The sequence below is a fragment of the Lacerta agilis genome, chromosome 1 (genome assembly GCF_009819535.1).
Source record: "Lacerta agilis isolate rLacAgi1 chromosome 1, rLacAgi1.pri, whole genome shotgun sequence".
NCBI classification, from domain to species: domain Eukaryota; kingdom Metazoa; phylum Chordata; class Lepidosauria; order Squamata; family Lacertidae; genus Lacerta; species Lacerta agilis.
In genome coordinates this window covers 106,901,429-106,914,972 of record NC_046312.1, presented here as the reverse complement: position 1 = coordinate 106,914,972, position 13,544 = coordinate 106,901,429, and the positions used below count along the sequence as shown (strand labels likewise).

General features: G+C 41.2%; 1 protein-coding gene across 4 annotated transcripts in view; it reads left to right on the top strand.

Annotated features, from left to right (window-relative positions):
• LOC117056231 (sodium channel protein type 1 subunit alpha) overlaps positions 1-13,242 on the top strand; it is a 94,028-nt gene extending 80,786 nt beyond the window's left edge. For all 4 annotated transcript variants that reach the window (XM_033166414.1, XM_033166394.1, XM_033166422.1 and 1 more), the window contains exons 22-27: positions 4,881-5,162; positions 7,596-7,649; positions 8,588-8,725; positions 9,371-9,475; positions 9,809-10,079; positions 12,059-13,242. In XM_033166414.1, coding sequence (XP_033022305.1) covers positions 4,881-5,162; positions 7,596-7,649; positions 8,588-8,725; positions 9,371-9,475; positions 9,809-10,079; positions 12,059-13,230 — 2,022 coding nt within the window. In that variant the 3' untranslated portion in view covers positions 13,231-13,242. The remainder of the gene's footprint in view (positions 1-4,880; positions 5,163-7,595; positions 7,650-8,587; positions 8,726-9,370; positions 9,476-9,808; positions 10,080-12,058) is intronic.
• Positions 13,243-13,544: the final 302 nt, after the last annotated feature.

Below are 13,544 nucleotides of genomic sequence, written 5' to 3'. Positions count from 1 at the left end.
TAATCTTCCACAGGGACTCCAAAGCTTCTCCAGTAGTATCTGCTATTGGTCTTCTGGGACTTCCACTCTCAGCATGACTCAAATAATACCAGGTTTTTCTGACAAGCCGTGTTCAGAGTCTGGTGCTGAACTGGGAATTCATGACCACTGACTGAAGCAGCCAAAGAGCCAAATAGAGTTGGAGGCTACTTTGGAGTCAAAGATGACAAGCAGCAGTTCCGCCCACCTTGTTTTCCACTTTAAAAAATGTGAGAACATTTGCAGCTTTTTTTTAGTTCAGGGTAGGTCTCGATTTGAGGATAATTTAGAGAGATGAAAACTCTTACAGAATTAAGGGCCAGTCTTGTGAGGGGAGAAAGGCATCCTAAACAAGACCTTTAATTAACCACTTTGTAGTCTGGTTGGCGATAAAAAATACTGTTCAAATTTAAATGAAACTGAGGTCAAGCATCAACCGTCTTTTTTTAATGTGCTATTTTTAAAAAATGGTTTTGTTTAATTGACTGGTGGAATGGATCACACCCAATTTTAAAACAGCTTACCAATTTTTTTAAAAAAAAATCCCATGCAATCAGAACCTAAAATTCTGACCTGTTGTTCCTACCTATCAAGTTTGGGTTTTCACATATTTGTATCATTACATTTAACTGTGAAGCTTTAAATTAACTTCATATGATTTCTCTGTTCGAAAATTGGTAAAATTATTCCTATGCGGAAGAAAAATCCAAGACCTAAGGACAACGTAAGTGTGTGAAGTATAACAGCTATTTTAACATGCACAACAGGGACAGGGGAATTATTTATCAAAGTAAATGTTTAAAAAATGCAAGACTGTTGTGTTGTTGTGAAAACTGTTTAAATATATTCAAAAGTAAATTTAAACCATCCTAACTCCACAGAGGTGCTGGAAGGCAAAGTAAATAATCGCTTTTATGTGAATTAAATCTGTCACAGATTGCAAGCTATATTCTAATCTCGGTGCACGTAGATCAATGCTTATAACTACGTGCAAAGTGAGATTTGAATATACCCGTTGCTTTATATTTACCATTTTTTAAAACTCCCTGTAATGTAATGCTCTTGCAGTAGTTCAAAATATGTAAAGCATGTGTTTATGTGTAAACTCACTGAAAGAGAGCATGTTACGCCGTGCTTGATGTATTTTTCTTAGAGCAGTAAAGCGGAAAAGGAGTTTTTAAAAATTAATCCACCTTGCAGTTTTAGTTTTGCATGTCTTGTGCACATTTCTGGCTGATTGCTTTAAAGTGATACTGTATCATATTTCAAATTTCCAGTCCAGTTTCTGAGGCAGCAACATTAAAAATAAATTGGTATCTCGAACTTTATTCTGTACAATTCAGAAGATATGCTTAAAAATGCCTCTTACATTGATGCAGTAATAACTCTTTTTACAATTGACAGAATCAGAAACACGTTTTCCGTTTCTCCAGGTCTAATTATTGAATTATCTTTGCATAGCCAATTTATTTTTATGGGTGAGGTGGACAGCTAATTCCTCCTTCAATCCTTTTGCAGTCATTAATTACTTTTCGCAGCTTGATTGTTTCACACAGCTTTCGTCCCTAGATTGTTTCATTCTATAAGGCCAGAAATAATGACAAGAGAGAAACATTAACGAAGGCTAAGATCAATGGGTTGGAGTCAAAGGTGCTGTTCTGGTCATGGAAGGGCTATTCATACTCCACAACAGAGTGCAATGCAAGAAAAGTGAAACCAAGACTGAAATCCAATACACCAGGAATGGCTAACTTTTGGCTCTCTAAATGTTGATGCACTCCAGCTCCCATCATCCTTGACTTTTGACCATGCTGGTTGGAGCTGATGGGAGTTGGAATTCAGCAGCACTGCAGGGCCAGAACTTCCCCACTCCTGCCAACACATTTGTTCTGAAATTATGAGCATTTCAAGTGAATTTTGTTAAGGCTGAAGAAAAATTCATATACTTGAGATTTAACCAGTTCTGTGACTTTACCTCTATCAAACTGTCTCCTTGTGAGAAAGAAAAGGGAATAAATATTGAGCCCTAAAATACCCCTGACCAAAAACACTCTAAATGCCAAGCATCATGTTCCACCACAATGCAGTAATTCAATTGCCATGCCAACCCCTCCCTCCCTCCGATTTTTACTGCCATGCAAGCTACCTGTACTGTAACCTTCCAATTTACATGTTGGGGTTCCACCTTATAGGACAAGGCTTTCTCCTGAAAGGAGAACCTGCAGCAGAATACTGTAGTGTGAAATGCTCCTGCTCAGGCTTTCAGCCAGCCATTCCCCCTTCCAGGATACTCCATTCCACTCACCACAGTTTTCCATTTCCTCCCAACATTCTGTGCCCACTGAGCAAGCTCAGTCTTCAATACACTGTCAGGGGCCCCCTCCTTTTACAGTTTCCCCCTAAATAATTTCTTACTTTTGCTAACCTTGGCCCCCCCCCAAAAAAAATCTTGTGTGTGGATGGTACTGTTTTGCCCATGTAAGGATAGGCACTTGGGGAATGAGCTTGTGATTAGTATATAAGGTTCTATTTAACCATCAGCTAGGCAAGGTGGCCTCATAGTCACATGAGTTTCCCACAGCGCTGCTGAAGGTTTAGGAGAGCAGCAAGCAGGCTTTCACCTTAGAAGGCAGGGCCTACCTTCGAGAGCACTCATCCTTCATTCCCTATGGCTGCTGCCAGCTGCACAACTTAAGCGCTTAAGATATAGTAGCTGGGGTACAGCAGAAAGAGCCTAGAATGCTGTTTCCAAAATAATCACAGCATGTGGCTATATGAGAAGTGGTGTTGGGAGAAGGGGGCATGTCCTCACCCTGAACGGTTTTGAGAGAAAGGAAACCTTGCTGTGCCGTAGTTAGCCAGGCTTGAAGCAAAATCGTTTTGAAGCACTGCCATGCATAACTTTCTAAGCCGGGAAAGGAGCTTTCTAAGCAGCTGTGTTGAGCTCCAAGGACACCCCACAAGTTCATAACTTGCGTTTGGACTAGGTTCTGAGGGGCCTGCTCTGGTTGTTCCTTGGTATTACACTCCGGATGAGAAGGGCTTCTTTTCCAGTCAGCAAGGCTTTGCAAAAACTGTAACGCAGTTTGCGCATCACGTTATGGTCAAACCATTGTTAAAATGAACCATGGCTTATGCGTAACAAGCTAACGCATGCTGCTGAAGTCACTGGCGTTTCTCCTCTTCTGCTGCCGGGAAACAAAGCCTAGGCATAGGGTTGCAATCAAACCTGGGCTCACGGTGGTTTGTTTCTCTCTAAAGAAACCACAAGTGGTGACCAAAGGTTGGTTTTTTGGCAAGCTTGTTTTTCAGCAGAAAGGCTGAATGCTGCACATTCGCAGAAAACTGTAGTTTATTTTAACGATGGTTTAACGAGACTTTGCAAACCAGGCCTCTACTGCTCACTCCTCTGAAGGTGACTGATGTTGGGAACAGGCATTTAAAAACTCACTAATTGCAAACAAAGCACATATCTCCCTGATCCAGTTACAGGCTTTTTCTGCATGTGTATCCCTCCCTGGATATGAAGCCACAAATAGGTCCTGCTTGTGTAGTTCTGCTGCTCAATCCACCAATCTATGGATTGGGGACTGTGCATGAAGAGCCCTCTTGAGGGGAAAAAGTTAAATCCTATCACTTAGAAAAATTATGGTGGTCAGGATTCTGTCTCTCCCCCCCCCCCCTTTGCCAAAGACCCAGTCAGTAGGATTTGATTTTTTGGAGAGGGTTCTTCAAATAAAGTTGTGGTTGTTCTGTGCCCACGTGTTAGAGTACAGCCCATGCTAGTTAATGCTAAAAAGGAAGTGTATTCCACATTTAAATATTAATAACCTCTCCACTGTCACCCCAAACAGTGTAGCAGTTTTGGGGAGGAAAGAAAACTTGGGTTGGATCTATAGGTGTCATTCTGTTTCTCGAAGGCCCTTTGAGCCAACAGGGGCTCCCACTAACGTAAGGTGGAGGTCAAACATTCACAGATTCCCCCAGTCTGCCCCCTTGGGCCCCTGGAGCAGATATCTAGGGGACTGCAGAGGGAGTGACCTTTCCACGAGTGGAACTCCACTCAAGGGATCTTAGGCTCTAATCTCTTAAGTTTCTGGATAGCATTCTTCCCTGTCATGTTTTATTAGATAAACTTACAAATGTATTGCAGTCAATAAAGTAAGGTGTTTCTTGATTTAGTCAAGGAGCCCAATGTGTTTAAATGTTTTTGATGCTTTAATTAAACACTTCGCTATAAGGACATACAAATTTTTCATTCATTCATTTTTAAACAAAATGTTTAAACTGAAAATAGATTCATTTTCTCAATAAAGACTGGAGCTTGAAATAAACTATGTGATTATTTAAATAAGCACATATTGCAAAACTGTCTGGCTTTCTTATGCAAAGAAATTAATCTTTGTAATAATAATGCATGGTTAACTGTACAAGATATATATATATATATACTAATCTTGACTAATTCTCTTTGATAACATTATTGACATTTTGTGTTTTTAGTTTTAAAGAAATTATACAATCATTTCAGTTTATATTTTGATTTTATGTATTAGTATTTTAACACATATCTCTTTTTTTACAGAGATCAACAATCTTCATGTTACTATTATCAGGTTTTTTAATTTTTACTTTTATTTAAGTATTTTAGTTTTCTCATCTTTGATGTTGTTGCATATGTGAAAGTTTTCTTTAAAATAGGGGCTCTGTTGCAACCAAAATTGTGAATAGCAATTTAATAATTCACTTTAAAAAATAAAATAAAACAAAACAGAAAAATTATGCATTGGTGCAACAGAGAGATTATGTTATTGCTGTAAGTATTCTTATACTCTTTTTTCCCTCCTGTATTTGTGTATTAGGTGGTTGTGAATGCCCTTCTAGGAGCGATTCCATCCATCATGAACGTGCTTCTCGTTTGTCTTATATTCTGGCTAATTTTCAGCATCATGGGAGTAAACTTGTTTGCTGGCAAGTTCTACCACTGCATTAATACCACAACTGGTGACATGTTCCTAATCGAAGAAGTTTACAATCAGACTCAGTGTGAGGAGCTCATACAAAGAAATGAATCCGCCAGATGGAAAAACGTGAAAGTTAACTTTGATAATGTAGGATTTGGGTATCTTTCTTTACTGCAAGTAGTAAGTGAACACTCTTTACAGACTACTTCTTGTTTACGTAGTGTATAATAAAAAGTTGGTTCAACTATTTTGTCACTTACAGTCTGATCAAGCTCATAGGATTTGCTAGGAATTCGGCGGTAAGAGGGTCATGGAATCACTGTAGACTGCCAGAATATAAAATGAAGGTAGCCTAAAATGTTACTTTGAGGCTGTGGGACTAGGTCTTGGGACATCCAGTTTCACCTTCTGGGCACCCATTAGCTATTTGCCAACTCTCAAACTAACCTACCTCACAGTGAGCATAAAAGTGGAAAAGACACATACACCATCTTCAGCTCCTTGGAGGAAAGTGATATATTTATAATATATGATGTCTGTTCAGAAGTCAGTCCCATCGAGTTCACACAACTTAGTATAGAATTGTAGACCCACCCAGTGGCATAGCATGGGTTGCCAGTGCCCAGAGCCATGAGGGGAGGGAGGGAAACAGACGGAGTATGCATGAGCATTCAACTGCCTAACACCATCTGCGTCACCCAGAAGATCGCAGCTGCAGAGATAAGAAAAGAAGAGTTGTCCTGTTGTCTGGAAAGGTCATTTCCTTGTTCACATGGGGAAGCCGTTTTCAATGGAGCCCAGCAACAGAAGTGCGCAGCTGTATTGAGGCAGCACCTGGTGTTGAAATTTTCTGTCCCTAACCATTTAGCTCCAGGGCAACTACCCCTTTGCCCTCCGCAAGCTATGCCACTGGTCCCACCTCTTATTCTGCATAGCCCTACCCAGGGTTCTATTTCTTGGTCAAGCTACAAGGTGATGCTGAAGTATGCTGCTAAAGAATCTTAGGAAACATCTTTCATAGAGAGAGTTGACATGCATAATTCTCCTAGTCATTTATTTAGATTAGTGCTTTGTAGCTGGGATCATCTGAACAAGGACTATAAGTATAAATGCTAGTGGCACTGGTTAAGAATAAAAAATTTACTTGATTTTTTTGTGAAATCAGTGAATATGGTTGGGTAGTATATAACAGGTATGTCCAACAGGTAGATCGTGACTGGCTCCCCCCAAAGAAGCTCAACATCTTTTGGCTCCCCTAAAAAAAGCTCAACATTTTTGCCTTGTACCCCAAGAAAGCGGGGCTTTCCTCCTCTGTCAAACAAGCTCAACATCTTTGACCTGAACCCCTAAAAATGGGCCTTCCTCCTCCCTAAAAGAAGCTCAACAACTTTGACCTAAATCCCCCAAAAAGGGGGTAGATCACTGCCAGTTTTTAACTGTGAGTAGACTGCAGTCTCTTGGGAGTTGGCCACCCCTGGTATATAAAAAGAGGCTGACATTTCTTTTAAAATAAAAATCAGTCCTTTAAGTATAGTTCTTTAGAGTGTTATAATTGCTCACCAACCTACAATAAATAAATAAATGAGTCATCTGGATTTCCTTCTTTGGTAGCATGGACTCTTCTGCATTAGAACGGGCAGTGGGCATGTAGGTGAGAATAATTATCCCACTTACAGGGGAGTCAGTCCCATTGAACACTGTTACTGGAATCCAGCATGGCGCTAAGGAAATCGTTCTATCCCTGCAAGGATTTCTGCTTGCACAACAGAACGTTCTCCTCCTCTGTTAATTAACATGCATAATAAGCAGGGGTGCCAACTTGAATAAAATATTTGAAGTGGGGCAGTTAAGCCCCACCCTGCATCACTGATCACAAGATGCAACGCACCCACACCATTTCAATGGCAATGCCCATCAACTTGGGGGGCTCCCCCCCCAAATATTTTATGGAGGGATGAAAGGACCTCAGCCTCCAGGAGTTGGCTCCTATGATAATAAGTATCATTGTAGAAGAAATGCGGGGGGGGGGGGGGGTTAAGTTCATTATGAGCCTGTTATATCTTAGGAAACATTAAAGTACCTTATTTCGATATTGCCAAAGGTATCGTGTTTTGTACCTGCGCTTTGTATAATGAACTGAAATACTGAAACATTTGCTTGCTTCTGAATTTTCTTAACTGTGTCAGCTGGAGCAGGACTAAGTTAGGCCTCCTTGAAATCAATAGGACTTAAGCCAAGACATGACCATCATGCCAATTTGATTTAGTTGGGACCAATTTCATTTCATGGGGAACGAAGCTTAACAAATTTACATCACAATCCTATGCATGTCTACCCAGAATGAGTTCCATAGAGTCAATGGGGCTTACTCCCATTGGAGGCATGCTTACTTGTCAGCGAGTCTCTTTGAACTTAACAGAACTTACTTTTGACCAGTATAGGATTCCACTGCATGGCAGGATCAAGCCCACTGAAAGCTTGAACAGCTCCCCCTTTAGTCCATAGTTGTAGCATATGTATATGTAAAGCATTTCCTTTTGGTAACTCTGGTACAAGACATTGAGCACGGCTGTGAGTTCAGAGTTTTATGTTTAAAATATTTTCTTGATACAGGCTACATTTAAAGGATGGATGGACATTATGTATGCAGCGGTTGATTCAAGAAATGTAAGTACTTTGCATTCTTTGCTGCACAAAGACTCTAGAATTCTGCTGATGAAATGTGCTTGAGGATACCATTAATGTGAACATGAATTATGTTCCAATTAAATAGCACCCTAATTGGTTTGTGTTCCTTTATACTTTGCTAGAAGCTGTTCAGAGTGGCTGGGGTAACCCAGGCAGATGGGCAGGGTACAAGAAGTTTATTATCATTATCATTATTATTAAAGATGGGCAGGGTACAAGGAATACCAACATCATCGTAACATAAAGAATTCCAGGCATGCTGACAGTTAAAGTGAAGATACAGTGGATGCTTGGGTTGTGAACGCGATCTGTGTGGGAGGCACATTCGCAACTCGCAGCGCTGTGTCTGCGCATGCACGGGTTGCGATTCAGCGCTTCTGCGCATGCGCAAGTGCCGAAACCCGGAAGTAACCCATTACAGTACTTCCGGGTTCAGCGCAGTGCACAACCCAAAATCACACAACCAGAAGCAGCCGAGGTATGACTGTATAGCATTGCTATGGGGCCCTCCAGAAGTTCTTTTGCATTGTGCTTTTATGATCATTTGTACTTATGGTGGTGGCTGTACACAATCCTGCACCTGTTTCATACCACAAACGGTGGGGGGCATCTGACAGCATTGTATTGCTTTTGTTGTGCTGGAGTGCAAGAGTGCCCCTCCAGGTGGCAATAGTGCAGTAACATTGGGGAAGCATTGCAGAACTAATAAGGTGTGTTGGTGCCCCAGTATAAATCCGTGACTAATGCTCTATTAGTACATCATTGGCATGTTCAATTATACACCTGCCAAAACACACACATTCACACATCTGGAGGGGTCCAGAGTTGTCTTGATGCCAACTTGCAAGCTTTTTTTAAAAAAAAAAAATACCGGTAAACTATGTTGAGGTTTCACAATCCTTTCGCTTACTTTGTAGGTAAAACAGCAGCCTAAGTATGAAGACAACCTGTATATGTACATTTACTTTGTTATCTTCATAATCTTTGGGTCATTTTTCACCCTGAACCTATTCATTGGCGTCATCATTGATAACTTCAATCAGCAAAAAAAGAAGATAAGTATTTTACCGGCATTACCTTTAAAGCTCACGTCATAAACTTTGGCTAAATCATGTGAACCGATTAAATGAAATAGTTGCTCTGACTTTTAAAGGGAAAAGTGGGAGAGACCTATAAATATTCATGGCTGTTTGGGAGAGAACCTTGCCTTGCAAAACATTGAAGAGCTGCAATGTTTGGTCATTGGAGAGACGTTCCTGCGGAGTGGTCTAGTGGTTCACCACACCTCCTCTCAGAATGCAGGGGCATTTAAGGTTTATATTTGGGGTGGGTAATCTGTGCTCCTTCAGATGTTGCTGGACTACAAATCCCATCACCCCTGACCATTAGCTGTGCTACCTGGGACACATATGGAAAGCCATAATTTCCCTACCTCTGTTCTACATAAAATCTTCCATTCTTACTGAATTGAGCCTAAATTAAAATTCTTATTCTACAACCAGTAAATGGGCACAACAGTTTAAGGGGTATCACCTTTTACCGGCATCGCTGGAAAATTTGGAAGAACCTCATTGTAAAAATCAATTAAGCAAGCCCAATATTTGTTTTTCTTTTGATTATGAATATGGAATAAATGCAAGTAAGTGTATAGGCCATCTATGAGAATGTGATTATAACCATTTTTCATGTTATGCCCTTACTTTGGAGGTCAAGATATCTTTATGACAGAAGAACAGAAAAAGTACTACAATGCAATGAAAAAGTTGGGGTCTAAAAAGCCTCAAAAGCCTATTCCTAGACCAGGGGTAAGTGACACTATTCTAGATTGAAAGATTCGTTTTAAAAACAGCAAACGAGAAGTGAGTTTAAGCTTTCTGTAAATTGGAGAGAGCAATCAATATATGAATAAATGAGTTAAATGAGTTTGTTTTTCTTGATTTTGGGCATGCATATGTGCAAACGATTTGTCCTTCTAAAGACATCTGAAGGTAGTCATGTACTGAGGGGTTTTTATGTATGATGTTTCGCTATGTTTTTATTGTGTGTGTCTATATCTATATATGTTATTAATTAAGTTGTAATTTAGCAGTGTGCACACCAGAGCCTTAACTGATTAATATCTCTTCTTTATACCTCAGAACAAATATCAAGGCATGGTCTTTGATTTTGTGACAAGACAAGTATTTGATATCAGTATTATGATTCTCATCTGCCTTAATATGATCACCATGATGGTCGAAACAGATGACCAAAGTAAAGACATGGAAGATATTCTGTACCGGATTAATCTGATCTTCATAGTCCTTTTCACTGGAGAATGTGTCTTGAAACTAATTTCCCTGCGCTATTATTATTTCACCATTGGATGGAACATTTTTGATTTTGTGGTTGTCATCCTCTCCATTGTAGGTAAGGCCCGTTCTAAACAAAGCAAGGCAAATGTCAAAACTATATTAAGGTGCTTCGAACGTAGCTGTATTTCTTCCCCCGTTTTCAGTTGCTCAGCCACGTTGATTCCTAGTTGCATCTTCTGTAATTGTGTCATATGCATTACAATCGTTTCTGAATATGTTTGACAAATGTGGAAAAAAAAAGATTTTTCTGTGTCCGTGATGATACAGGTTGCTTGTATCCATTTCATCCAATGAGGGAAATTCCAGACAGGTTGAAATCTCAAATTGCTAGATCCCAGCGAGTAGGATTTTCCTCTCCTTTCTGTCTTGGCCCCCTCACTGTTCAGTAAAGACTGGTACTCTCACGCCCACCAATATATTTGGTTAGAAAGTCCCTGCATATTTATCTTCCCACTTTGGAGACTGTGGCTTCTCCCCTTGCCCCAGGTTTCTTTCTTAGGAAAACATCCCCAAAAGATGGTGAGTCACATATTCCACTTTTGGGAGTCCTTCTGTGGGCTGAAATCATTCCAACACAGGGGGGTTTTCTCACCCTCTTTTTATTTTTAGTAGCATGGTAAGTATATTTGGTTAAGCACCCTGGAGGGGTGGGTGGGTAACAAAAATCACACAAGCTGCTTAAAAAGAAGCAGAGGATATATTTTCTAAATTCATTCTTACACTTAATCTACAAACCAATACTCCCCAAAAAGCTATAATTTACAAGTTCTTAAAGAAATGATCTCCTGCCAACCTAGCAGTTCAAAAGCACGTCAAAGTACAAGTAGATAAATAGGTACCACTCCGGCAGGAAGGTAAACGGCGTTTCCATGCGCTGCTCTGGTTTGCCAGAAGTGGCTTAGTCATGCTGGCCACATGACCCGGAAGCTGTCTGTGGACAAACGCCAACTCCCTCAGCCAGTAAAGCGAGATGAGCGCCACAACCCCAGAGTCGTCCGTGACTGGACCTAACGGTCAGGGGTCCCTTTACCTTTAAAGAAATGATGGAAAGGAAAACGGTTTTGATGAATGCCCCCCATTTGCCTCTATATGTGGGAACCAGGACTGGCCCAAGACCTTCTGTTGCTTGAAGCAAAGGTGAAAATAGCAACCACTGCCACCACCCCAGTATGTAAAGAAGTTCACTGGAGTAACAGCTGATTCTTACGTCCACACTGGAGATGGGGGCAATGTTTTGCACTACACCTGAGAGCAATAGCCTAGCCTATGAGGGTGGAGAACAGGCTGCCTGACACACATACGGTAGCTCTGTCCACCAATCCCTATTGCCACTCCTCATTTTGCAGCATCGGCTGCTGAGGTGGCCAACTCATTCAGCCTACTAGTTTGGGCCAGCTCTCGTAGGGACACAGCAACCCATCTAGCTCAGCTGTCAGGAGGGGAACCAAGAAGTTGCTAAGTTGGATAGAAACAGCCACCATCCTTCTTTAATGTCAGCCCAGCAGGCTTGCCTGCTCCATAGGGCAGGAGCCTCGGCATTGTTTATTACCTTGATAAGGTATGTTTTTGTTGGTTATCACTGACGTCTGGTATCAAAAGTGCCTTTTCTGACATCTGCATAAGCCAACTGTTGCCTAATGTGTTATATTTACTGGTAAATTGGATACTCACAGATGTGCTGCTTGATTTAAATTCAAATAACAATAGGTTAAGATGAATGAATCTAGGAAGGGTTAGGTGACATAATTTTCTATGTGTTAGATAAAATATAAAAAGTTGACTTCTAACATTCTTGAGTTGTTACGGCACACTGCCATAAAGTCAGAAACTTGGCAGTTTACAGCCCATTCCTATGCATGTTTACTCAGAAATAAGGGTTGCTTTGTTCAATGAGATTTACTTCTGAGTCATTGTGCATAGGATTGCAGACTTTGTCACTGAAAGCTCCTTAAAGTGCACAGGTAAGTCAATGCAGGACATTGGCATTGATAAACAATTAGCCCTAAGACTATTGCTTAATTGTGTTTTTAACAGGTATGTTCCTAGCAGAGATTATTGAGAAATACTTCGTGTCGCCCACCTTGTTCCGAGTGATCCGACTTGCCAGGATAGGTCGCATCCTGCGTCTCATCAAGGGTGCTAAAGGGATCCGCACTCTGCTTTTTGCCTTGATGATGTCTCTCCCTGCCTTGTTCAACATCGGCCTCCTCCTTTTCCTGGTCATGTTCATCTACGCTATATTTGGGATGTCCAACTTTGCCTACGTGAAGAGAGAAGTGGGCATTGATGACATGTTCAACTTTGAAACTTTTGGCAACAGCATGATCTGCCTCTTCATGATCACCACCTCTGCCGGCTGGGATGGGTTGCTAGCGCCCATTCTCAACAGTGGGCCGCCAGACTGTGACCCTAAAAAAGACCACCCAGGAAGCTCGGTCAAAGGAGATTGCGGCAATCCTTCTGTTGGGATCTTCTTCTTTGTCAGCTATATCATCATATCATTTTTAGTTGTAGTAAACATGTACATCGCTGTCATTCTGGAGAACTTTGGTGTGGCGACCGAAGAAAGTGCTGAGCCTTTGAGCGAGGACGACTTTGAGATGTTCTATGAAGTCTGGGAAAAGTTTGACCCAGATGCAACCCAGTTTATGGAATTTGAAAAACTCTCAGAGTTTGCAGCTGCTCTGGAGCCTCCTCTTCATTTAGCAAAACCCAACAAGGTTCAGCTTATTGCGATGGATCTACCCATGGTAAGTGGTGACAGAATTCACTGCCTTGACATCTTGTTTGCTTTTACGAAGCGCGTCCTCGGGGAGAGCGGAGAGATGGATGCTCTCCGCATACAGATGGAGGACCGCTTTATGCAATCCAACCCTTCCAAGGCCTCGTACGAGCCCATCACAACTACGTTGAAACGTAAACAAGAGGAGTTGTCCGCTGTCATCATTCAGCGGGCTTACAGGCGTCACCGCCTAAGACAGACAATACACCAAGCTTCCTTTGTATATAATAAAAATAAATTAGGAGGGGCGGGCCAACGTCTCAAGGATGAAATTCTCATTGACAAGATCAATGAAAACTCTTACACAGAAAAAACAGACCTGACCATGTCCACCGCTCTTTGTCCACCGTCCTACGACCGCGTAACCAAGCCCATTGAAGAAAAACACGAAAAAGAAGGTAAAGATGTACAGAAGAAAAAGTAAAGCGCCAGTTTTTTTTTTAAAAAAAAACTGATTGGGTGACAAATTGTTTACAGCCTGTGTGAGTTATGTAGTTGTGTCAACAGGACTCCTCTAGGCGGTATATGCCAAACAGACAGTTTTTACAAATATACTGTATTCTTTAAGGTCAGTGCCTATAACAAGACAGAAACCCCTCGTCGTCAAAATGTGACTATATATAAACTATGGGAAGCATGACAGGAGGTTCCTGTTTTCATTACCAGCTGACACTGCTGAAGAGGAGAGGAAAAAAATGGCTAATCAGACTGTAGGGACCAGTAAAAGGGGTTGGGAGG